Genomic DNA, 27961 nt, shown 5'->3' with positions numbered 1-27961 from the left:
ATATTATATATACATATATAGTTGAATACTATTCAGCTACATAATTAACTCATGTAGAACAAAAAGAAAGCAAAGAAGAAAATCAAACTGTTAGAATCAGAGAACAAATTGGTGGCTAACAGACAAGAAGGGGGCTAGCAGGATAGTTAAATCAATTGTATACTTACTGATGGATAGAAATGAGACTTTTAGAAGCAACCCTGAGCACTATATAAAGATATTAAGTTATTAATTGTGTACTCTTTAAAAATATAATGTTAAATCCAATGTTACTTCTAACTTTTAGAATTAACAGTAGAAAAAGATGGGAAGAAATGTCTCAGACAGAAGGACCGGCATAAGTAGGCTTGGGGACGCAGTTAAAATGATTTGTTGAGTCTAATCATGTAGGCTACTTATGAAGATAATAGTGTGAAATGAGAATTCAAGGTTCGGGGTTAAGGATTGACAAAAGATGATGGGGTGCATATGAAGATGGAGAGTAAGAGCCTTATCTTGTAAAGAATATGAAATATACACAACCCTCGCATCTAGAGTCCGCATCTCAAGGAGAAATCTGAAAGAAAGATGCTGGAGAAAAACTGAAGGCTCATTTCTTCTACCTCATACTTTGGCTAAGAAAAAGGTCTAATCAAATATATTTGGATCTCGGTTCTGTATCTTCACTTGCCAATACAGAGAGCCAAAGAGAAGAAAGGTTCTTCTTGAATATGTGTGTAATTCCCCAAAGAATCTTTTAGAAAAGCTAACAGCCTGAGAAATATTTGTTCATTAGATGTATTCTGAGCACAGCCAGAAAAATCCAGAAAGTACCAAGCACACATATACATTATACACTTGACTCTTAAAACACTTCATTGTAAAATTGCTTTATTATGAAGTGTCGTTACAGAGATTCTCTTACTTTCTCCAGTAAATGTATTGATAAAACTAGCAAAGTATGTTTCAATTATTATAATGTAAGATTTTAGGTCCAGAAAATTCATACAGTAATGGCAACTACTTAATACAGTTTTACAACTATAACTAGGATAGATTTTTCTCTTTTTTTCCTGATGTTCATGCTTGTTGCTATAAAGAAGGTTAGTATTCTCTGGAGTCTTACTTGATGCGGGAACATCCTGGCTGCTGATCTTATAAGCTCTACGTCCCTCTTCTGAAATCTAGTGCTGATACATTCCACATGTAACCCTTACCCCTGGAAAAGAAATCGTGCTGCTGAATCAGATGGCTTCGCGGAAATACAAAATATATATATAAGAATAATAAACTAGGTCTTTCAGAAACCGCTGGTGAGTCTATCCTTCACCTTTTCCCAGTTGGAAAGTTTTTCTCTCTCACTTGCATTGAAAGTGAGAAACCCGTTCTTTCCCAGTGACAACTATCGGTCTCGCCTACGGCTGAGTGACTTGTGGTGAGTGAGCTTATCTCCATTAGTCAGCATCATTCCTGGCTCCATCCATCTTTCCCCACCTCCTCCTGGCTTTGTGCAATACAGATGGGTCCACTTAGGACAGCACGTCATCCCAACCCAGAGACTAGATAGTCTTTCAGCTCCAAATGCACTTTGTGGAAACTCAAACCCAGCAGGGAGCTGAGACATCAACCAAGAGTCAGAGAATGGGCCCAAGCAGTATTACTAGAACAAACCATAACACAAGGTGTTGTCTTATTCTTGCCCATAAGGAAGCTGACAGCCTAAACGTGGTTGGGTTTCACGCTAGTCTGAGACTGGGAGTCTGTGGAGAAACCAGATCCTGCGCGTTGCGTGTGAGATGAGGTGAGCTCAATCAGCCATGTGAGCTCGGGTGGGCTCTCAAGAGAAAAATTAAGTCGTGTCTCTACAGGTGAGTATCTCATGTATGCCACATGCTGAGCAAATCCAACATTGATATTCACCATGGAGGCCTTGATCCAGAAAAGTCTCCTCAAGTTATTAAATTTTTATCTTCTTTGTTTAATTTATTGTTTTAGTGAAGGGAGGTATGTTGAGGGAGGATACTAATACTAAGGAGAATGTGTGATTCTCCAGAGGGAGGAGTAGTTGTTTTTGACTGGAGAAATTTAAGAGCAATGCAAATCTAATTTTGGAATCCCCTTAAATTTAACAAGCCCATTCAAGCAACCTGAGTGAATTGTACATTACATGTATGTGTGTGTGTACGTGCTCATGTGTGCACTGCCTGGTTCCTGTGGGCTCATATATCCTTTCCAGAGTGGCCTCCACCACTGAGAGAGTGGTGTCAGGTAGCAAAGGAAGCGTCCTCAGGTTCATTAATAATAGACATGTCTGACAGGAGCCACCTCACTGCCCTTTGTTTTCCACAGTAGACCAAGGGAGACATGGATCTCTCTGTTTTGCCAAATAACAACCATCCTGACAAATACCTGCAACTTGATGTGAAATCGTTAATGAGGAACTCAGCCCTGCTTCAAGCCAGCCTGGCAAGGTTTCCAGGTGCAAGTGATCCTGCAGCACAACACTGGCAAAACCTTGTCTACTCTCAGGTAACATGGGGCGACAGGGCTTTATTTCACCCCCCACCTTGTATTTCTTTGTCATTTCCTCACTATTTCATTTGTGCAAAATGACAGCTATAGGGTACAAAGCATGAGGTCACTAGCTAGCTCTTCTCTCTCACCATGCAGGACGAAGCTGTCCTCTCTTCCTTGGTGTCAGGAGTCTGTCTCTGCTCTCTTCACAAAATAACGGAATTCGCCCACCTGTGCATTTCCCTCTAAGCTCTGGCTTAATTTCTGATGGCATCTAGTGCTCCTTGCACACTTTTCCTTTGAAAGTTTTGCCAACCCATTGTTAGACCTGCAAATAAGGATGGAGGAGAGGAACTATCCTCTCTCCAGTGGCATCTAAGCTGAAAGCATGGAGCTTTGGAAGCTGACACTGTGGGCTCACTCACGGAGAGGATAGCGCAAGACTTCGCCTCAGTTACATTGATCCCCTCTCACTTCACAGGAGACTCAGAGAGTCAAGCAGCAGAAACCTAAAAGCTAAAGGAAAGCTATAGCAGGGAGAGCTCTGCCATGGAAGGAGACTTATTTTCCACCAGGGTCCATGTAGATTAAGATATTCCCATCAGACCTTCAAACACAAAGTCGGCTATTTCTTATGCTTCTTTCTATGTTGTTGGGTTTTTTTTTCACCCTTCTTTGCATCTTCTATTTTGCTGGCCAAAAGGTAAGAATAAAATTGTGATGAGTTCCACATGCTGAAATAGACATAAAGACCCTGTTTAGGTTGTACCTCACGAGGAACAGGAATTGTCTTTGTTTTAAGGCACGGAGCGAGTGGGGTAAAGGGTTAGTCTATTCAGACACAGGAAGAAGCATTTCATTTCGGAACAGATGTGACTGACCTACAGACCTCTGTAAGTCATTAAATCCTTTGGAGTGGTTCAAATTCCCTGAGCAGAAATTTGTTTTCTTTTAAGAAAACACTTGCTACTCATGAGTCCTAGTGTAAAGTGATTCCTCTGTGGTGTGTTTGTGGGCTGTCTGGGACCTTTTTCATGAGATCATTCAAATCTAAGTATACTCAAATGGTTATGTAAGTGTTTCCTCCACCTATGAGAGTTTTAATTTAATTCCATTGTAAGCAGCCTATTATGTCAACGGACTTTAAAAGAATTTTGAGTCCTTCTATTTTATGACCCTCAAAAGTTCTTTACCCATCCAATACCTTTAAAAAAAATCACTGCTATTAAGTTTTAAGTCAAATGTAGTGAAATTTTTGCTTTTCCTCTTTTTTGTTTGTATTACAGAATAAAATGATTTAAAAATCAGTTCAGAAAACTTTGGCCTTTCTGTACCCCGAAATATAGCCCTATTTTTTACATCCAATAAATCCCTGAGAGGGTGAAATACACAGACTATTTTATTTTATACTTCATACTGGACTTGGCCTATTTTCTTCGTACAAAACTTTAGAGTTTGATGGAATGTTGCTCCTTAACCTGAATGAAATCACCAGTTTTAAAAGGCATAATTTTTGATAGGCCCAGATAGGTTGAAATGGTTAATCAGGGGAAAATGAAGAAGGCAAAAAACTACCCCTACATTCTGAATACATTCTTAATAATTATGGATGGTCAATAAATTTATTATAGTGATTAATCTACCCTAGAAGGAAATGTTAAGTGACATACTGAAGGAAATATATTATTGAAAATAATGCATGGAATTAGGACAGTAAATCAATCACAAATTCAGAGGCTTATGTAGGTGTGGCACAAGCCATATATGAGCAACAAAATTTGTATTTACTGTATTAGATTGCAGTGTTTCATAAGTAAATTTTTCCCTCGGGATTTAAATATCTCCAGGTTCTTAAAATTCAAGATATATGTGTACATACTATATATTTGTGTGTATGAGTTATCTGTTCCAATATCTGTAATGATATGGAAAGAGAGTGACATATCAGGTGGAATCAGGTAAGGCCTTTATTGCTGCTAACGTGCATTTATGGCTGCTATCAATTAGCTCTGAGCATTTCTGTTGGGATGACATGAAGTTGATGGGAAAAAGATTGTATAAAGAGTTTAGACACTTGGTTTCTCGTATCAATTCCATAGGAAAATTTTTGAAAGGAGTCTCTCATGGCCCTTACTCAGTCCAAACTTAAATAAGATTAGGACTGGACTTGGCCCCTCATCCGAATCAAGAAGCCAGACTGCAAATTCCCCAGAGAAAGTGAACAGCACTGTTCAGGCAACAAAACTGCAAGGGAAGCTACTCAGACCTTTAGTTACAAACTAAGCCCCAACACTCAGCAAGGCAGAGAGGAATTACAGCTCCTGTGCTTGCAGTATTAAGCAGCCTGTCTGCTCTTTGAAGGATGGCCAAGTGAGCAGCCCTCCTACCCTCCCGCTGAGGCCAGATGCCCTTGATGTCCACTAGCCAGGCAGCACCAGAGTGCCAGGTGCAAATCTTTGGAACTGAGTGCAGCAAACCCCAGTCACCCAGGCACACGGGCACAGACTGGTGGGCCACCCCCAGTTCCCAGAATTGAGTGCAACTTTTCCTGGCAATAGACATGGAAGCTATGGATTGGGTGGGTGCTTCTGAATGCCCATCCATGAAAGAGCATTAAACACCACCGCTGCCCCCACCCCCTGCCCAATCAGGGTGCCTGCATGGAGCCAACCATGCCACTCAGCCCTAATATTCCTCCTGCCTAGACACGAGCCCTTCCCCAATAAACTGCCTGGGAGAAAGTCTTGGCCTCAACAATTTCTGTTTTTCAAGAACCAAAGAACTGGGTTTCTATAACACTACCTCAGAATTTCCATTTGTAAAACTCGGATAATGTTGGTTTTTTTTTTTTGTCCCAAGCCCCTAGGATGATGTTCATTTCATACATTCCCTTAAAAGAGAAAGTAAATATGGGTCAGAGAGATAGTACATTCGGTAAGATACTTGCTATGCACCACGCTATGTCCCTGGTACTCCATAGCCTCAGTCTCCCAAGATTGATCTCTGAGCAAAGAACCAGAAGTAAGCCCTCAGCACTGCTGGGTATACTTTCCCTCCACACACACACACACACACACACACACACACACTCACACACACTCACACACATGTGAAGTAAAAACAATTTGAAAGTATTTCCTAAACTATGCTGTATTACTAACAATTTTGTCATTATTCAAAAATGTGTTGAAATTATTTTTCCGTTAGAATCTGGAAAACAGATAAAATATAGAGGACTAAAATTTGCCAGGCCAGGCTCAGGAGACAGTACAGTGGTTAGGGCACATTCAAGACAGGGTTTCACTCCTGTGGACACATTTTCCCCTGAGCATTAAGCATATCCCAGTGCAGCTCCAGAGCCCTCATCCCCACCCCAGCACCAACAGGGTGGCACGGGTATTCCCAGCACTTCAGGACATAAATCCTCAGGTCCTCAACTGGAACCATTAATCCAGTTGGTGAGAATCCCGGGTAAGGTCCCTGGGCCTCCTGAGCACTACTTAGGAGTCCCCCATACCCTTTAAATAATCACCTTAAAAGCAACACAAATTAACCACTTAGCTCACACACCTTAGATTTGTTTATCACAAAGGATTGCTAATCAACAGGAAGCCTGAATGAGTCCCTGAACTTTTGAATTCCTGCATTCTGAAAATACAAAGTATCTCCTGGGAACCAGCAGACTCCCTAAGAGTGGCTGCGCAGGTGGGGGAATTTGTGAGAAAAGGTGATTTCTGCTGACTCAACCTGACAGCCGCTCTGGGCCACTGCTGATTCAAAGCTGCAATCTTCAAAGCCTGCAACTGCAGAAATCCCTCGCAGCTCAGTATCTGTAAAGGAGATCTGGCAAAGTTTGAAAGGTTGAGAGCCTTCCTGGCTAAACCTGTTGCTAGACAAAGTCTATTGCCAGACCACCCATGGCAGCAGGCCACCCTTGACTGATGGACATGAGAGGTCTATTAAAAGGTCTGTTGATTTTAGAGAAGGTTCAAGAGGCAAGAGAGGGAACAGCAGATTTTAAAAGTAAGTAGGTAATCCTTACCCTGGAAGAGAAGGTAATCTCCCTCTGTCCCCTACGTAGACCCACTACTGTCCTTCATCCACCTCAAACTTCCGAAAAACGTATCTTTAAGCTTAGAAATACAGCACTTCCTAATGGAAAAACAAGCAGAGAGAGAACAGAGAGAGACATAGAAAGAGAATGTGTTCAATCCAGTGGCAGAATGAGTGAGAAAGAAATCTCTTCTGCAATCAGTCTTAATTTCATGGAAATGGACAGTCTAACTATTTTAAATAACCATTATGAAGAAAATCAATGATGCATCAAATGTACATGATTACTGAACAATAATGAAATAAGGGAAATGCAGGAGTAGAGGGAATTCTTCAACAAAGATATTGAAGTTTAAAAAATCCAGAAATACTGGATAGATATGAAAAGGAGTGAATTAAATAAAAACTTCCATAGAGCACATGAGTTGGCTCAATATCACAGAATAAAGACTAAGTATAGTTGAATATACAATTCCAATAATATCTCAAACGTAAAAGGAGAAATAATGAGGACACCCCTTGAGAAAGAGCAGAATTGGAAGATAAAATATTGTGATAATTGAAATACCACAAGGTGAGTGAAAAATGAAACCAAGTGCCTAGTCAAAGAGAATAGCTGAAAGAACCTTTCCCAAACCTAAGGAAAGAATTAACCACAGATGTTGAATAAGCTGAAAGAACACCCACTTTTTTTTAATACAAAAAGGTGTATGCCAATGGGGTAGGAGAGATAGAACAGGAGGTAAGGTACTTGCCTAGCATATGATTGATCCAAGTTCAAGTCTCCAGGATCACATAAAAACTCACAGGCTCACCAGGAGCCTCACATGTATACAGAGCCAGGAATAGCCCTTGAACCCATTAGGTGTGCCCCTCCCCCAGGTACATCCCAAGACTGCTAAATTATAAAAAATCAACACAAAAAATTCTTAGATACTTTTTTAGAAAAAAATGATGTACATAGAGGATGGAGAGATAGTACAGTGGTTAGTAGGGCACTTACCATGTATGCAGTCAAGCCAGTTTGATCTCTAGCATCCATATTGTTTCCTAAGCACTACCTGAAGTAGTTTTTGAGTGTAGAGCAAGGTGTAGCCCCTGGCAGTAACCCTGCCATTTATGGCCCCGAAACAAAAATAAATAAAATGATACACACACACACAAACACAAAGGCATCACAACTAGTTATCATTAGACCTCTTAGTAGAAACCATAAAGGTTATGAAAGAAAGGAATGACAGAGTCACAATGGTGACAGAAAAAAAAACTTTGAATCAAAAATACTCTGTCCTGCAAAATTATTATTCAAATATGAACTTAGTCTTTCCAATAAACAAAAACGAATGGAATTTACCACCACCAGATCTGCACTGCCAGAAAGGTTGAAAACAGTCCAACGGCAAAACAGTAGTAAAACATTAAACTTGATTATAATGATATATAGCAATATAAATAAGTAAAACATAAATAAGTAAAATGGGTAATAAAAAACTCTCAAAATGGAGGAAGGTCAGAATGTATTTAACAATGACCACTCAAAACAATACAAAACAAACAAAAAAATTACTATAGCTATTGATAGTTTTATTGATAGCTATAATACCATAGCTATTGATGAGTCCTCATGGTAACCACAAAATTAAAAAAATAATCTGGAGCAAAGATGTTCAAAAGAAAAATGATGGAAGTGTAAATCATCAGGGTTGATCATATAAATGAAAGGCAGAAAAAAATGAAAAGACAGAAATATAAAATTACCAGAAATATTATTGAACAGCAGAAAATAAGCACCTTATGTTAAAAACACACAGTAAATGTACTTGCCAGATGAGACAGAGTCAATGAATACTATGCATAGAAAGGTTTCATATGAGATATAAAGACAAATACTGGCTCATAATGTGAGGTTTAAGCAATGTGTCCCAACCAAAACTGCTAAGAGCAGGGTGTGCTATTCTTACTTCTAATAAAATAGATGTCTGACTCAAAAAAGGGAATGAGAAACAAAGATGGACATTGTATAATGATCAAGGACCAATTTTCCAAGAAGATAACAGTTATCAATATTTATGCACCCCACATAGCACCCAAATAAACAAAACAATTATTAATAGGCCTCAAGGAAGGCATTGGCAGTATGCAGTAATTATTGGAGATCTTAACACACAGTAACGGATAGATCATCCAAACAGTGAACCAACAAAGAAAAAATCACATTAAATGAAGTCATGAATAAGATTAAGTTAATGGACATATACATAAATGTCCAACCCTAAAAAATAAATACACATCCTTCTCAAGTATACATAGAATACTCTCTAGGATAAAGCATATGTTATAACACAAAAGAAGTCTTAGCATATGTGAAGTTAGCAGTACTATCAGACACTTTTTTCTGATCACTATGGCATGAGTCTAGAAATTATCAATTAAAAAATACAGAAAGGCACGATAGCTCAAGTAGTAAATCATATGTATAGTAGTGCAAGGTCAAAATATATCCCCGGTGTCTCATGCATCTTCCAAGCACTATCAATTGTGGGCATTATAGTACATAGACATTCCCAGGTCACCATTCAACTGTCAAGTTTATAGCACAAGGCAGAACATTGCTACAAGTAGCCTTCTTAAAAGAAAAAAGAAAAAATGTGAAACACCTCAAATGTAGAGATTAAATAATGTAATTCTGGGTAAGTTGGGTCAATGAAGAAAACAATGATAAATATTGCATGGTAAACTACAAACAACAACAACAAACCACAAAGCAACAACAAAGAGATTAGCTATATGACCCTTGAGTCTTGTGAAGCATGAAAATAGTACTTAGAAGAAAATTCAGAGCAATAAATGCCCATATCAATAAACAAAAAAAGTCTCAAAAAATCTAACCTAACAAAGGAGAGTACCAGAAGGGGAGGAAAAAAGAGAACCACAATTCAAATGAAAAAAGAAAATAATAAAAATGACATCAGAGGTAAAGAAAATAAAAACCAAAAAGATAAAACAAAAGTTCAATGAAACAAAGATCTGAGTTTTTGGAAGAAGTGATAAAATGGAAAAAAAAACCTGTCTTTTGAAAAAAGGTTCAATGATGAAACAGTAAAGTTACCACTAATACCACAGAAATACAATGGATCATCCCCCATGATCAAGTGGGGATCATCACAGGGATACAAGGATGGTTCAATTTGTGCAGATTAATTAAAACACTAAACATTATAAATCACATGATATTATCAATAGCCACTAAGAAAATGTTTTATAATATTCAACATGTTTATTGAAAATCAATTAGAATAGAAGGAACATACCTCAGCATAACAAAGGTCATTTCTGACAATCCCACACTTAATATACTCAATGATGAAAAACTAAAAACTTTCTAAAGTTTGGAATACTGGGAATTCACTCTCATCACTACCTTTCAACATAATTTTGGATGTCTAGACACATTTGATTAGTTGAAAGAAAAAAAGGAAAGAAGGAAGGAAGGAAGGAAGGAAGGAAGGAAGGAAGGAAGGAAGGAAGGAAGGAAGGAAGGAAGGAAGGAAGGAAGGAAGGAAGGAAGGAAGGAAGGAAGGAAGGAAGGAAGGAAGGGAGGGAGGCGGGGAGAGAGGGAGGGAAATCCATAGAGAAAATTACTATCTCTATAAATGATATAACATACAACAATATAAATACATGTACACAAAATGCAGTAATACATAAAACCCCTAAACACTCCACCAAAACACTATAGAATATAAACAGTGAGTTCAGTAAAGAGACAGGATAAAAAAATAATACATACAATGACCTCTCAGTGTCTGTGTTGCAAGCCATAATGCCCCAAAGTAGAGAGAGAGTATGGGGAATATTGTCTGCCATGGAGGCAAGGGGGGGTGGGAAAGGGGGGATATACCGGGAATATTGGTGGTGATGAATGTGCACTGGTGGAGGGATGGGTGCTTGATCATTGTGTGATTGTAACCCAAACATGAAAGCTTGTAACTATCTCATCATGATTCAATAAAATTTAAAAAATAATAATACATACAAATCTATTACATTTATGTATATATTATGTATATATATTTATGTATGATTTAGGGGATAGGAATTTTTTAAATCCCGTTTATAGAGTTGGGAGCAATAGAACAGTCAATAGAGCACTTTCTTTGTGTATGCAGATCTTTTGATCCTGGAATCTCATACGGTCTCCCAAACCCCACAGGAGTAAGCCCTGAGCACAATCAGCAGTTCCCTCAAATAAAAAAATCCCACTGCTAAATGTGTCAAGAGAGAATATCTGGGAATATTATTTAGCAAGGAATGTGAAAGATCGAAAAATCAATAAAAACTTTAAGGTACTACTAAAAGAATAAGAAAAGACATTCTGTGTTCACGGATTGGAAGAATCAATATTATTAAAATGGTAATCTTACTAAGAATGATCTGCAGGATTTTATTCAAATTTTATCAAAACACCAATAATACTTTTCAAGGCAGTAGAACAATTTAAGAAGTTTCATGGAACCACAAAAGTCTCTGAAAAGCTAAAACAATTCTGAAGGGAAAAAAAAGGTAATTAAAGGCATCATGCTCCCTGACTTTAAATTACGAAGAGTAATTAAAATGGCCTTGTACGGGAGCAAAATTGGGACACAGCTCTCTGAAACCAAGTAGAGAACCCAGAAATAAATGCATACACACACACACACGCGCGCGCGCGCGCACACACACACACACACACACACACACACACACACACACATGGCTGTTGATGACAAAGGAACAAGTCTATACATTGGAGAAAGAAAAGTTTCTTCTAATAGTATTGGGATAACTGTATGGCCATTTTCAACAAAGAAAGAAAAAAAAAGAAGAAATAAAGTAGATTTATGATTTCACATAGAAATTTAAGCACTGGTCTTGAAACTGTCAGTAGTCACAGATTGTTGACAGAGAATGAACAGTTAACTCTCTTCTGTACAGACACATAGGTCACAGTATTTCTTGATTCCTTTAGAGAAATAAAGTTGTTTAACAATAACTTTCATTCAGTACAATGGACTTTTGTGAAAATACAATGTTTCCAGTTGTTAAAATAATTTTGGACATGTATCTTCTATAATGCATTTGGAACAACAGTAGAAAAAAATAGATTTAGTTTCAATGATAAGAAATTCTTTGTTTTAGATATTATTATAGGTCTTTTTTAACATCAAATGTAAGAGGCAGTTTCTTCACTTGACTTCTAGGCACTGTCATTTACTACCTTTACTTCCCAACTACCTTGCCTCACTTTTTAAAAAGCCTTATAGCTATGGCTTCCCCTTAAATTCTAATAGTTATCTCTTCCCCTTCAATTCTAATGTTACTCTTTCACCTTAGGGTCTGTTATTGTTTTAAAATAACTGTACTTTTGTTTGTTTGGGGGCCACACTTGACAGTGTTCAGGGGTTACTCTATTACTTCTGTCTCTGCACTCAGGAATTACACCTGGCATTGCTGATGGATTATATAGAATGCCAGGGATTGAACCCAGGTCAGCTGCATACAAAGAAAGCAGTACTCTGGCCCCCAGAATTGTATTTTTCAAAGCTGCTCAAAATAATTTATTACATCCAGTATTCCAACACCAATCCCAGCACAATATTTTGAATTTTCCCACTACCACCTAAACCTGCCCCAAAAGCACATTCTAAATAAGTTATTTTGTATTGCTTCTTACAAATAATCCACTAAAATTGATGCAAAAAAAGTTTCCTTAGAATAAAGTGTGTGAAAAGTGTTGTATCTCACCCTTAAAGAAGAGATTACTAACATGTTATTACAGGTTGCCCCTTGTGTGCTAATATATATATATTTTTTTTTTTGATAGAAATAGCTTGCCTTCTACATTAAACCCCATCAAATGCTCTTTCTCTTCTGATATTCATTTGTGAGTCTCAGGATCATGACTGTTAATGAGATTATGTGGTGCTAGAGGCAGTTCATGGGCATGACTGCCAGGCTCCACGAAGAACAAGGAGATGGGGGAAGGACACCCACTCCCGACTCCACAAAAGTCTGGAGATTTTAATCACAAAATCTGCATACCTGAGTTTTTAAGCTGATTTATTCTCATGAATGAGGCTCATCTCTAGCCTGTGAAGACTGGCCATAAGCAAAGCACCTATTGGGCAAAACTGTAAGTTTAATTGTCTGAAAACATAAGCCATCATTTTCTGATAGAGGCCTCTGCTCCCAATCCTCCACTGACTACTGTGGAATGTTTTGCCCATATAGTAAGTCTTCCATTCTAATGGGAAATGTGGTAAGACTTTTCAAATACTAAAATATCTAGGAAGGCGATCAAGGATCATCATTCAGTTGGACACAGTTTTACTTGCAAACACTGGGACATGATTTATCAAATTATGTTAGATTTATGCAGTGGCACAAAATCACCACTGGGCTCTGAAATTTAGCCTTGGAAAGTATGCTGCCAAGAATAAGACCCAAATTGTTTCACCCTACTCTTTTCACACAACACCTACTTTCATGCTACTGGCATGAAAGACTATAAGATACCATGTGTGTTATGATAGCTTGGGTGAGACTCCAGCCATGATCTCATGGAGGGGAATGTAGCAGATAAGGATCAAATGAGAACTGAGCCAGCAACTGGTGGATGTTGTCTGAGATTTTTCATTTTTGTCCTAGAAATTGAGGGGTCAGTAAAAAATATTTAAGCAATAAAATCACATAATCAAATCTGTGTTTTATAAGACCATACTAGCAATCTGGAAAGTATAATTACTGTACTTAGTGCAGAAGGAATTTTCAGAGAAGTTTATCTGCCCATGCATGAAATATACACAAAATGCCTCCCTTCATTCTACGTGAAATAAGGAATATTTTGATAGATGAAACTGGAAACAAGGAAATCTTTATGATTTTGATTCTTAAAACCTGTAATCACATATTTTTTCATTAACTCAATTATTAATATGGTTTTTGAGTACATTTTGTAGTTCTCTAACAGAGGTTTTACCTATAGCATCATAATATATATTTGCATTTAAAGTAAAGAAACTTTGGGCCAGAGACATAGCTCACTGGGTTGAGCTGGGTTGGGTTTAATTTGTGGCATCATATGGCCCTCAAGCACCACCCTAATCAATTCCTGAGCACAGAGAAGTAGCCCGTGAGCACTGCTGGGTGTGGGTCCCTAATATAATAAAACAAGGAACAAAATCTCTTAAATCATAAGTCATAATAAAGTTTTACCCACATAAAATAATAATACTGGCTTGATTCAGAGAACATATTAAAATCTCTTAATTATCCCTGTAGGTAATTATGTCATTTGCTGTTCTGTCTCATTATTTATAAACATTCTTTTTATTAGCTTATTTTTCTATTCTTACTGTATTGCTTAAGGCTCCCAATGTAATAATATGTGAGTGTTGTGATTACTGGAATCCTTGTACTCATTTTAAAACTAAAACAAATGCTTCTAATATTTCAGTTATTAAGCAAATTGTACACTGGAGGGTTTTGACATATTCTCTGAATTAGATTTAGACAATCCCCCCAAGTTCTTTAAGTTTGCTAAGAAAATTTGCTTTCAATATCCTAAAAATATTTTCAAAATGTTTTTATGATTCTATTACAAAATTCTATTTGTTTTCTGTTAGTGTGGTGAATTGCATTTACTTATAATGCTAAACCAGCTTCCTGGTAAAACTTCCTTTTCTAATATAAAATAGTTTCATTCTGTATAATTTCATATATTTTAGTATTCTGTTTAGTAACACTTTGGTAATTATTTCTACCTTTGGGCTTATAGCAAAAATAGACCTCTAATTATGCTACCTTTTCTTTTTATTCTTGCCTTTGCTGGGAGTTATGCCAACCTCATGAGTTGGGTAGTAGTGCCTGTTTTCCCATCTTCTGGAAGAATTCAACTAAGATATAAATGATCTGCTTCATGAATGTCTCTTAGAACTTGGCTGCAAAAGTTTCTGAATCTAGTGTTATTTGTGTGTGATTGGGTAAGATATTAAAAATACTAGTTGAGGGCTGGTGAGATATACAGGAGTTAAGGCACTTGAATTATACTCAGTTGACCCAGTTAGATCCTCAACATTGCATATAATCCCCTTAGTAGCATCAAGGGTGATCCCTTAGTACAGAGCCAAGAATAGCCCCTGTGTACCGCCAACTGTGACCCAACACCCAAGTCCCCCCCACACACATTAAAACAACCAAAAACCACTACTGTTTAAATATCAAGTTATAACACTATTAATATCTTCTATTTTTGTAAGTTTGATGTTACTTTATGTGAGAAAATGCCAATTAATTTTAGAGATTTTTTTGATAATTCTATTACATATCTTTATCTCTATTATGCCTCTTCTCACATTCCCTTTACATTTCTAGGACTGTGGGGTTGTATCTTTTTTCTTCCTGAGCACTATTTCTAGAAATATTTTCAATCTGTATAGCCTATTTAAAGAAATGGTCTAGGATACCGTCAATTTTCTTCATTGTCTTTCTGTAACCGATAAAAAAAAATTTCTGCACATAGCACTTACCAGCTGAGAGGTATCAATTTTAAAAATGAACCACTCACTTTTGCAGTTGTTCACCCCACACACCATCTTTTAAACTTAGTCGGACTGGATTCTAAAACTGTAGGTTGCCACCCTGCAGGGAGTGTGTATGTCACAAAAAGTTTTCAACAGTAAAAGGTTTCTGAATATTCAATGACTAAAAGTAACTTCAAAATCAGCTGTGTAATGAAGCGGAGGTATTTAGTTCTGACAGTATTTACCCCTGGCTGTATTTCTTGGTTAAAAGAAGTTGCAAATATAAAATGTTTAAGCAGCCGTGGACTAGACCAAGACTAGAATGACTGCAGTAAATTCTGCCTTCAACTGGGAAATATGAAAGACACAATAGTCATTACTCCAAAGTAATCTGAGCTCCAACTGGGAGTAGTTTGTGTGGTTCTTCTTCCTTAAATATATTAAACCCTGCTTTATTGAAAGTTTTGTTCCCTGGTTTCACCCCTAGAAAGCAGTGACTGGTTCAACACTTATTTACTCAGAGGTGACCCACTTTAAAGGCTGTCTTAGCTCATAAAATTATTCATACCTAATTTCTGAATATTTTGAGGCCTAGCACTATTTTTATTTTGCTTTCAAATTGTTTTATAGAAATACCTTTCGGACTCTATTTGTGGTTTCTTTGGGTAAGGTTAGCATCAGCTCCTTCTGTATAAAACGTGATGTTTGTTTGCAGTCAGTTCTGCATGTCAGTAAACACACCTAAAGTTCTTCTGAAGGCCTCCTTTTCAAACAGGCTTCCCTACTTTGCTTATCTTTTTTTCTTTTTCTTTCTTCCCCCTCCCCACCGGCTGTGTGGGTCATACCCAGGGATGCTCAGGGATTACTCCTGGCTCTGCACTGAGGAATCATTCCTGGCAGTGATCAGAGGACCATATGAGATGTCGTAAATCGAACCCAGGTCAGCCATGTGCAAGAAAAATACCCTGTCCACTGTATGTCACCCTGGCCCCTTCACTGCTTTTCTGATCTGCCTCCTGTCCTCTTCTTCATCTCAAGGATACCACTTGAGGTCATCTGGAATAAATTATGAAACCACAACTTGTGTTGTCTCATTCAGCAAAGAAATTTGATGGACATGTTTTTTTTTTCTTTATTGCTCAAAGCCTTTTTTAAAGAAAATCTTGAGCCAGAGATAAGAGTATGACAGGGTTAATTAAGGTCCGTACCTTGAGCACAGCAGACTCAGATTGATTCCAGCACAACCAAAAAATAAGCCTTGCGCCGCCTGGGTGCGGTCTCCTTCTCAACAAAAACAGGTTCAACAGAAGGCACCAAATTTCTAGACTCATCTCTCTCATTTCTTCTTAAAACTATTTTCCTCCAATCTCCTCACTTTATTGTAGTACACCAATGCTGATTCTTGTGGTATGAATATTTATGCAAAAATATTCTTATTTCTTACAAACACCGCTTGTTAGACTTGCAGGTAGTTGCAAATCACATTATCACAGATAACACAAAACATAAGGCAATCATCTGTGTAATATGAATAATCATCATTTTGCTCTTCATGTAATTTTTAATTCCTTCCTGCCTCTTCAGTGCAAGCTAAGCCAAAGCTTCACACACTGGGAAAGTTTAAAGTGCCACTTTCTGTATTAGGAAAGGTAGACCAGATGGCAGTGGTATGACAAATGCCCCACAGAACATTAGCAGTTAAATACAGAAACCCTTCCTCATTGAAAAGCCTAAGAAGAGCAACGGGGCATGAAGGGTAGCTCTTTCTACCCTTCTTTCTCAGACAATCACCCAGAATTTCAAGGTCTTTCACCTTTTAGTACTGTCATCTCCAGAGCCTTCTCTTTTTAGAGTGGTGCAAACACAGAAAGTGAAGGATTCACAATTTATATGGGTGTTTCAAGAATCGGATCCCATCCCCTTCATTCATCCTGGGAGGAAGCTGGCGCTGATGTAACTTCACCACAGACTGGAAAGGCAGTGACCATCCACTCAGGAATGGCAGATAGTACCTGGCTCACATGTGTTTGCGTATCCCTGTTCTGCCTGCTTGCATTCTTCTTCTCTCTCAGTTCTCTGAGACTGTAAGTATTTCTATTGTAAATAGTATACAATTACATTTAATTTTAAAAATCTGATCTGACCAGCTGTCATTTAAATAGAGGATTCATTCACTCTATTTACATACAGTATGGTTCTAATGGTTTGTTCCATTTGACTAACCTTTCCTCTATATAGTTGCTTTTTATTTTTTTGGTAGGGCTGGAGCAATAGCACAGCGGTAGGGCGTTTGCCTTGCATGCTGCCAACCCAGGTTCGATTCCTCCGCCCCTCTTGGAGAGCCTGGCAGGCTACTGAGAGTATCTCGCCCACACGGCATTGCCTGGCAAGCTACCCATGGCATACTCTACATGACAAAAACAGTAACAAACAAGTCTCACAATGGAGACGTTACTGGTGCCCACTCGAGCAACAGAATGACAGTGACAGATTTTAGTTATTGGTCAGGTGCCTTTTCTCTTTTTATTACTGCTCTACAGATTTAAAGTGCTATGCTTTCGCCTTTCACGCAGCCGACCCGAGATTGATTCCTCCGCCCCTCTTGGAGAGCCCGCCAAGCTACCGAGAGTATCGAGCCCTCGCAGCAGAGCCTGGCAAGCTATCCGTGGTGTATTGGATATGCCAAAAACAGTAACAATAAGTCTCTCAATGAGAGATGTTATCGGTGCCCGCTCAAACAAATCGATGAGTAACGGGATGACAGTGACACTGACAGTGACATACTTTCTGTATATTTTCATTACTGCTCTATCTTTGTACTAAAATGAGTTCTTAACAAACCTTAACAAGGGCTGAGGATGTAGCTTAGTTGTGGGACATTTATCTTATATGAGAAAGACCCTGGGATAACTCTTCTAGTATATGGAAAAAAATAAGTCCTAATTTAAAATATCCTGGGCTAAGCTTTTACTGTTTTTTTTTTTTTTGTTATTGTTGCTGATTTTTCTGGGGTTTTTTTTTTGGGGGGGGCGGGGGCAGAACACAACACTCCGAAGTGCCCAGGGATCACTTCTGGTGGGGTTTAAGGGGTCCCAGTGGGATGCTGGGATCAAACCCAGGTTGGTCATGTGCAAGGCAAGTGCCTTAGCTGCTGTACTCTCAGGCCCAAGCTGCCACTGTTTTGCTATTTCGGTTGTCTTCTATTTTATTTTATTTTATTTTATTTTATTTTGCTTTTTGGGTCACACCCAGCGATGCTCAGGGATTACTCCTGGCTTTGCACTCAGGAATTACTCCTGACAGTGCTTGGGGGACCATATGGGATGCCAGGATCGAACCCGGGTCGGCCGCGTGCAAGGCAAATGCCCTACCCGCTGTGCTATCGCTCCGGCCCCTGTCTATTTTAACATGTAAAAATTGGTGAGATAATTGCTACTTTCATGTTGCCATAAAATTAGTACAAATAGTTATCAATTTACTTTCATATTCCACTCAGTATTTGTTTTTATAGCTTAGTCTTCCCTCTAATATTGTTTTTTCTTCCTCAAATATATTTTTCTAAGATTTAATTTTAGACAGTTCTATATTCTCAAATTTTGTATATATTCTATTTAAATCATTTAGTTAAATCACTTTATCAAATATTAAATCACTTTGTTTTGTATATATTCAACTTAAATCATCTCATTAAGTTTTATTTAAGCAATAATAATGATTAACATACATAAAGCATAACAAAGTAATGAATAGTCCATGACTGTCTAGGTAAGAAATTCAATATTTAAGAAATATAAATTATTTTAGAGTCCATTTGACAAATATAATGTAATTACTTTTAATTTTATACTGATAATTGTAGTCTATCTAGACCCAGACTTAAGGGTTGGGATGAAATAAATAAATTTCCTTCTTAAGCCTTTTAGAAAAAAAAACCAACAATAATACAAATTCAACCTCAACCACCATTAGTGTGTTTACACCACTATCAAATTCCAAATAAATTCCTAATAAAGTTATCTATTAATTTTCCCACTACATGCCTAACAAACATGAAACTAACAGGCATCATAAAAATAACACTGTATTACAGGTAAAACCTAAAACTTTGAAGAACATAGTTCAACGTTAAAGAATTAGATTTTCTTTTCAGAACAGTCCAAATTAATTTGTAGCATTTTATGTTAGGTCTCATGTCCAAGGTATTTATATACTCTCATAAATATATTATTTTTTCTGACCTCCATAAATTATATTTCCTATCTTAAATAGTTTTCTTACCTAAGAAATTCAAAGAATAAGCTATCAGACAAGAAAACAAAGCAAATTTTTCAGTGTCAGAATTATTCTCTTCAAAATTGATCAAAGGTCTCTAACTTGGAAAACATAAATCTGAATTAGACTTATGCTAAGCTGAAATTTTAGTTTACATCAAATTGTATTTCCTCAATTCACAAACCTTTCTATGAGGTCATTTATCTTAAAGACAAATGATAAATCAAGATTTTTTATTTCATCTTTAGTATTACAGAATGAAAATTGACTTTGCATAGACCAGAAACCTATTAAAGTTAGAGAAGATCTACAATTTGATTGCATGTATCTTAAAATATATATATACATACATTTTAAGAAAATAGGAAAATATGAGGCCAAAGTTACTGACTAGAATCATTTAGATGATTTTAGACATATCAGATGGCAACTACATGTAATATTACTGTACAATTGGGTTGTTTTTGACTTTGGGCCACACCCAACAGTGCTCAGGGCTTACTCCTGGCTCTTTACTCAGGGATAACTCCAGGTAGGGCTCAGGGAACCATATGGTATGCTGGGAATTGAACCCAGATTAACTATTTGCAAACAGAGCCCCTTATATGCTGTACTATCTCTCCCACCCTTATTACTATACAACTTATCTTCCATTAATATATGCTTAATATGATCCACATATACTCATATATACTGAGTACATCAGTGTATTGATAAGTCAGAAATAAAATTCAGGAATCAGAACGATAATACAGTGAGTAGGGTGCTTGTCTTACATGTAGCCAACCAGGGTTTGATCCTTGGTACCCCATATGATCCCCCAAGCCCGCCAGGAGTGATACTCTAGTGCACAGCCAGGAGTAAGCCCTGAGTATCCCTGGGTGTAGCCCAAAAACAAACAAACTAAAAGTAAAATTCAGGGAAATATAAATTGCTACTAAATCATATATGTTTCAAAAGGCTAAAATATAGAAAATATTTATCAAAAATTGCTATGAAATAATTAAATGCATCACTAGATTTTAAGGGTTAAATACAAGCTTTGACTATTTTGTTTGTTAATTTTTGGATGATACCCAGAGAGCTCAGGGCTTACTCCTAGCTCAGAGAGATCACGCCTGGCAGACATGGAGGCTATAGTGATGCCAGGAATCAAACCTGGGTCCGCCACAAGCAAAGCATGTGTTGTATTTGCTGTACTATCACTTTGGCCCATCTTTTAAGTCCCTGCACCATCCTCCTCATTTTCCCCCCTCCCGCTTGTCCTCCTCCCCCTCCTCCCCCTCTGCCCCCTCTCTCCTCTTGGCTTACTCCTGGCTCTGTGCTAAGGAGTCACTCCTGGTGGGCTCAGGGGAACATATGGGGTTCTGGGTATCAAACCTGGGTCAGTCTTGTGCCAGGCAAGCACACTCACCTTCTGTACTATTGCTTTGACTCTTAATTTTTTTTAAATTCATGTTACTTTAAAGAATTCTTAAAATTTAACTTAAGTGGAATTCTTATTTGATGCTGCTTGATAAATGAAGCTTATTTCTATTTCTTCTCAATTTTACCTTGCCACTGAACAAATTTTATTAGACTATTATGTATCCTCATGACAGCTTTGTAGCCACAAGATAGGTAAAAAACAAAGCAAAAAATCTAAGGGTTAACACAAATACATATTATCTGGTATCATTTCTATTAAATACAAGCACAAGTTAGTTGTAAGCTATGACTTTGAGATACTGATAATTCTGGTGCAAGAGAACGGACAGGGAGGAAGCACGCTGACTAGTAATGATCTGGTTATTTTTTCTGAGCCATACCTGGCTGTGCTCAGGATGGAGACAGGACCGCTGATAGTGCTTGAGGGGTCATGTGGTGCCAGAAATTGAACCCAGGACTCCCTCAGGCAAAGCAGCAAAGCACGCAGCAGCCCATTGAGCCATCTCTTTGAGCCCAATGCTCAGGTTCTTGATGGGATTTGGGAGTTATTTGGCCTGTGAAGACATACTGACCCATACACTTCTGTGAGCTTTTCTATGTGTATCCTTATACTTCAATTCAAAGTTGTTTAATATCAGGGCTTAGGACACGGTTCTACGGGTAAAGGCACTTTCCTCGCATGCAGCCAAGCCAGGTTCACTACCTGACACCATATATGGGTACACTGAGTCCTACCAGTAGATCCCTGAGCACAGAGCCAGGGAGCCCTGAGCAGCACTGGGTATGGCCCCAACATAAGGGATAGTTTAATATGAAAGTCAGTATTATAACCATGTAAGAGTCAGCTAGTCTCCAGACACATAGAGAAAAACTGAAGCTGTTAGTCTAGTTTCTAACTTCTTAAATTATGGGTCATGACCCATATAAGGTCACATAACTAAAAAAATTTTAAGACAAATTTATTATGTATTATCAGCAAATGTTTGATCTATATATATATATTTTATATGTGGAAAAAGTTTAAGAAGTCATGGAATATTTTGCTCAAATTTGTCTGAGAGAAAATTTCCAAGAGAAGGAAAATCGATAAAATGCTTTTTAACCAAGCTTTAATTTCCTAGATGAATAGATCCATATTAAATATTACTGATATTCATCATGGAAGTCACACATAGAAGTTGAATGTCCTTAAGTCTTAGGGCAAGAGAACTAGAAAAAAAAGCTCTGTTCAGAATTGTACAATTTCAATTAAAGAACAATGCCTTTTCTCTGTATTCATAAAAGAGCATTTCAATGAGAGATCATTGAAACAAAGCAGAACCACATGCAAAGAAAGTATTCAAGTACTGAGAGAACTGTAGGTCAGCCTAGGTCCTAGAATCCTTCATTGTGTGAATCAGTTGAGTTTTCAGGAAGAATTAGGAAACTCTCAGGCCTAGTCACTGCACACTGAACTCTCCACCACTAATGACACATTGATAAGAGGAATCTTTTGTCTGTATCTTTGACAGAGAGAAAAGAAGACTTTTACTGCTCAAGGAATGAAGCGATTCCGTGCAGAGGGCACTACAGCTGTGGACAGCCCCCCACCATCTCTGACATCAGTTCTGAAGAATAACCCACTCTATGGTGATATCAGTTTGGAAGAAGCTATGGAAGAAAGAAGAAAGAGCCCTTCATGGACCATTGAGGAATATGACAGGCATTCCCTACACACAAACCTCTCTGGGCATCTGAAGGTATCCATAGCAAAGAAATAACACCTTCCATAATAAGGGTAGCCAGATAAATAAACCCAAAGTAAATGGTTTCAAGAGAGATTGATCAGGAGCTGGTGCATATTCATGTGAGAACCCCAGGTTCGATCCCTGACACCACATGCCTCCCCAGCACTGTGAGGTGTGGTTCCCCTAAAAGGGGGTAAGGGGCATTGAGGAACAGAGACCCTTCTCTCAACACACATTTTAGATCATTTTTTCCCAACTTTCATTTATCCTTCATAATATTTGTGCTTACTTCTTTTTCTTCACAATTTCATCAATTACATCTGAATCATGTTAAGAGAAAGAAATGATGTGGCATAGAAGAAAGGTTTTTTAAAACAGAGTTGTCATATATTCTATTCTTGAGTACTTACCAAGGAAAATTTTGTTTGGCCCAGGATCTAACTCAAGGGATTAGAGCACATTTTGCATACAGGATCCCCAAGCTTAATCTCTGATGCCACATGGTTCCTTAGCACCAATGGTTGTGTCCCTTTTCACACACACATATACACACACACACACACAAAGACTTTTTTAAAAAAAGAAGAGGGGCTGGAGTGATAGCACAGCGGGTAGGGTGTTTGCCTTGCACGCAGCGGACCCGAGTTCGATTCCCAGCAACCCTCATCGTCCCCTGAGCACCTCCAGGGGTACTTCCTGAGTACAGACACAGGAGTGACCCCTGTGCAAAGCCGGGTGTGACTTAAAAAGAAAAAAAAGGAGAATAGCATTTTACTCCCATTCCACTTAGTGGTTTAAAATTGCAGAATTGGGGCTGTGAACAGATAGTACAGAAGGTAGGGACTTGTTGTATGTAAAGTTGACCCAGATTTGGTCCCTGTCACTGCATATGGTCCCTTGAGCCCTGGTAAAAGCTCTGAGCACAGAGCCAGGAGTAAGGCCTGAGCAGCTCGGTTGTGGCCCAAAAAACAAAACAAACAAAGAAAAAAAATAGAAGATTTTGGGACAGAGAGGTAGTGTAGCAGTCTGGGGCACTTGCTTTTCACCTGTGTCAGATGTCCAGCACCACCTGGCCAGCCCCTCCCAGCACTGCTACTCTAAAGCGCTGTAGGGTCCTGGCACCTCCAAACCCTCAGGCCCTAGGTTGAACCGCCTGGTGGCCAAGTATGGCAAGGAATGGGCCCACGTCCCCTCAACATTGTTTGGGAGACTACAGTCCCCCTCAAGACAAAAACAACATATTTTCATTCTGGACATTTCCTGTGTCTCTGTAACAAAAGAGGAAAAGTATCTAATATATATATGTTTTTTTAAAAAAAGAAAAAGTATCTGAAAGTATCTAATATCATTCACCCAGTTTAGATCCAACTTTAGTTTTTCTTTCTTTGCTCCCCCCTCATGTCACCCATCATATAGAAAACCTAGAAATACCAGTAAAGCAGACAGGGTGACTCTCTTTTTCTGAGGTGGCCGGGATTCCTGCCCAGCCTTGACCTGTCTCTACCTGCCTTCAGGGCCAGGAAGGCCTGGCATTTCCCAAATACCACAGCAGATCTCTTTTAAGCCAAATACCTTAAGCCCCTGAGGGGGTCTATCTGCCTGTCTGTCTGTCTCTCTCTCTCCCTCTCTTCTCCTTCTCCCTTTCATCATCCTCTCCCTCTTCTCCCTCCTCTCTCCTCTCTCCCTCCCTCCTTCATTCTCCCTCCATCTCTCTCCTTCCTTCCTTCTGTCTCTATCTCTGACAGCATTATGCTCCTTTAAAATAATTATACTTTTAAAACATCTCAAGTGGGCACTAGAAATATTTTGTCCAGTATCTTGGAAATGTCTTCAACTCTTAGTAGATTTAATATATTTTCTCCTTTACCATAGACTATTTTCCAGAGAAGCTTCTATAATAGATGCTTTCCCAGTTTAATGGTAACCTGTGCTTTGTATTAGGAGAATACAGGCCTCAGAAAAGTCACCCTTTAGGAAAGCAAAACTCTCGGAGAAGGCGTACTGATTGTGTACATTTCTTTATTGTACACATGAGCCTCTTCTCTTCCCTTGTTGTTTACATAAGAGACAAGACCATAGGCAAGAATTGTCTATTGTCCTACACAGGAAAATGTCAAAAGTGTAAAGCGTTTTTGTTCCTAGCCTTGAGAAACTCACCTAAGTGAGCAAATTAACTCTCGGTAACAAGAAGATAGAAGATGACCGTGACTGTTTTCTTGGTGGGAAGTGTGGAGCAGGGGCAGAAGAGAACAGAGTCACAGGCCGTTAGAAGAGCCCAGAGGAAATTTCCTTTAACCTAGGTTTAGAGAATGTGTGTAATTCTAGAAGACAGAGATCACTTAGATGAGAAACCTCTTCCGTTAGGGACAGCAAAGGAAGACAGGTACAAATTCAAGAACATGAGAGTCTGTCCAAACAGTTAAGTCACCTGGGTTTTATGGAGCTATAGCTTTATGTAATTGGTCATAAAAAAAATTAAGGCCAAAATGACTAAGGGAAAAATATTTGAATGTGAGACTAAGGAAGAAGATGGAATGTTACTGAAACGAGGAGTGCTTTTATGCTTTGTACAGTTTTACCCTACCCGTTGTGTTTGGGAAGGGTGAGCATCAATTTGTTGGGCTTGATGCTGGTGGAAGCAACAGGCACCTCCATACTTGTCTTCTACATGTAAGTTGACTCCCCATCTAACTCTTCCTCAGCACTGATATTTATAGAGTTGCTTTTTAGAGGTGGTGGGGAAAGGAACCAAGCCAGCAATGCAGCTGGCTTGTCCCTGCATGGTGCTCTTGGGCGACTTCTAGGGGTGCTTGGGGAAACTATGAGGAGCTCAAATCCACATCTCTCCTGACCCACGATAGCCAAGCACTTTGAACTCTCCCACCCCCTAGAGTGGCATCGGAGAGCTCTGACTGCATTAAAATAAAATGTTTTCCCTACATCCGAAGTACCTAAATGTATAGGCCTTTCCTATAGCTTCAACCTTTTTTCTCATTTTCCCTCCCCATCTCATAACTAGCAGGCCCAGTCACTACCTTATTTCAAAATTTTGCCACTATTAAGGGCTAAGATATTTTTCAGGTGCCTTTAGGAACTCACTCCCATTATTTTCTCCTAAATTTCTAAGAGTTTATAAATAAAAAGGGGAGGAGGCCCTTATATTAAGTTACCAAAGCAAGCAATGAGCAGAAAGACAAAGAAGACACACACCATTACACACATTCTTAAGGAGAACAGAGGCAGGAAACTTGCAGGTGAAGTGCAGGCCTCTGATCAGGAAACAAACAAAACAAAGAATAAGCGTGAAGACAGACAAGGATTTCTAAATCACACACACCTCAGCTCAGGCCACCCACATTTTAACTCAGTACTTAAGCTGTTTCAAGACTGAAAGTGGAAGTTAGAAACAAGATGATGGAAAAGCTCTATTACCTGACTGGAAACCTACCCATAGCTCCCTATGTAGACATCCTCAAGCAGTTAGATCAAATTCATTGGTCCCTTAGGCTGAACTCAACTGTCTGAATTTATGTCCTTTTAGACTAGAGAGGTAGAGAGAAGTATGGCTGCCAGCCATCACAGATGATAAAGAATCATGCCTGAGGTGGGCTTGTGAAAACAGGCTCCATTTTTCATCCTGTATTTGTTGCCAGCATAGACATTGAATCTTTAGTACAGAAGATAACGTATTTTTAAGCATTGACTGTAAAGTTTTCAAGTAATCTACTGGGCTTAGAAAACTGGGTCAGGTTAAATTGAAGACAATTCTGTAGCTAGAAAGATGAGGAGAAAGAACAAATGCATGGGAAACAGAGGCTGGTGTGGAGAAAGATATGCTGAGTATTTTCCTCGGGTCAAGACATGCCAAAGTGTCTGCAGATCAAATGTTGTTGGCTCTACAAGGAGAGTAACAGGTTGAAAGGAAGGGACTCTTGATTTTTGGTTCTTTCTGTTTGTAGACACCAGTCACTGGATTTACTGAAAAGCTAATCCTGTGTGTCCAGACAGAAATCAAACCGTGTTTCTCAAACTTTCCCTTCTTCAAATCTTTGCATTTCCTTTCGGTGCACTGCCCCCAACCCCATTCTACCAGTTGGCTTACTAGTCTGATGCCATGGTCCCCTACTTACATAACTTTTCACCTGTGCCCTCCCCCCAACCTCACTGAATATCCTGGGGATTTACAGGGATCCCTATGATTCCTGATTAAAAAGCACAGATCTCAACCATTTTACCTTTTCACAATCCACTAATCTGACAATCATACACTACTTGAGATGAAAGAGACACTGAATTGGCTAGAACATGCCAGAACCCCAGTGTTTATCCTAGAGGAACGGTCTGACAGTCATGGTCACCTCTATTCCTCATTAAGTTAAGGACTGGAGCTGAGGGATGCAGGTCAGCCAAAGGCTGCAGAAGCACATTTGTCCTCGTAGGCACACCCAGATGTGAATCCTGACACCAAAGCATCACCCAAGGACTGGTGTGAAGCTGCACCTTCAGGGCCCCTGTCTGTTTTGTTCTGCAAAAATTTATTAATTTATAAATGTGTTGATCCCTCATCAAGCCTATTCCCCATGCAACTTTCTCCTAGGAAAATCCAAATGACCTCCGGTTTTGGTTGGGAGACATGTACACGCCTGGTTTTGACACCTTATTGAAAAAGGAAGAAGAGCAAGAGAAACATTCAAAGTACTGCCGCATTGGTCTTATTTTGCTCCTTGTTGCTTGCGTATTGGTTGCCATAGTGACTATTAGCTCTTTGCTCACCTAAAGAAACTACCACAAACACAGTCTCTTTACATTTTGTTTCAATCTTTCTAAATAAATATTTGCAGAAAAACATGCTCGCTTCCCTGTGAATGCGTTAAAGGGAATTGTCTCGTAGATTCCAAAACGTTGCTTGGGACATGTGGGCTTTCATGACTTTGTTCTCTGAAACTTCTGTAAAAATTCCTGCCTGAGCTCTGTCCTTTGGGAATCAGCAATTTTGGAGATGGAAACCACAGAAAAGCCACCTGATCCCCCAACATTAAACATTTTGATAGAGAACAAAACAGCACCAACAACTGACAGTCACTCTGTCTTCATGTTCAAATAACAGTCACCTTGTTTTGAAAACCCTTTCACCTCCTGCCCACCCCACCCTCCTGGAGTTACCAGGAAGGGGGAACAGATCTTAGTTTGGCCAAATGCCAAGAAGTCAGTTAAAGCCTTTGGTGATGCTGCCTGTGGGGTTGGATTTATGCAGTTTCATCCTCTTTTATTCCAGTTTAAGCCATAAGGAGGAGATGGGGATTTTATTCAAAAATAACACTTGATGCTGGAGAGATAGTACAGGGGTTAACAGGGGTTAAGCCATTGCATTATCCCAACACTGGTTTAAATCCCCAGTACTGCATCTGGTTCCTCATGCACTGCCAG

The 27961-nt window shown here is 38.8% G+C and overlaps 1 protein-coding gene across 1 annotated transcript; it reads left to right on the top strand.

Annotated features, from left to right (window-relative positions):
* The first annotated feature begins 2343 nt into the window (after positions 1–2343).
* MINAR2 (membrane integral NOTCH2 associated receptor 2) lies at positions 2344–27311 on the top strand. The gene is made up of 3 exons (XM_004609958.2): positions 2344–2508; positions 22319–22546; positions 27132–27311. The coding sequence occupies exons 1-3, from the start codon at positions 2344–2346 to the stop codon at positions 27309–27311; spliced, it is 573 nt and encodes a 190-aa protein (XP_004610015.2).
* Positions 27312–27961: the final 650 nt, after the last annotated feature.

This window comes from Sorex araneus, chromosome 6 (assembly GCF_027595985.1).
Source record: "Sorex araneus isolate mSorAra2 chromosome 6, mSorAra2.pri, whole genome shotgun sequence".
NCBI lineage: Eukaryota > Metazoa > Chordata > Mammalia > Eulipotyphla > Soricidae > Sorex > Sorex araneus.
Note: the sequence above shows the minus strand (reverse complement) of the source record. Positions and strands in the feature narration are given on the sequence as shown.

Coding starts and splice junctions, on each gene's coding strand:
- MINAR2 (XM_004609958.2), top strand. CDS start 2,344: ATGGATCTCTCTGTTTTGCCAAATAACAACCATCCTGACAAATACCTG. Junction 2,509..22,318: donor AAAACCTTGTCTACTCTCAG/GTAACATGGGGC, acceptor TATCTTTGACAG/AGAGAAAAGAAGACTTTTAC. Junction 22,547..27,131: donor ACCTCTCTGGGCATCTGAAG/GTATCCATAGCA, acceptor ACTTTCTCCTAG/GAAAATCCAAATGACCTCCG.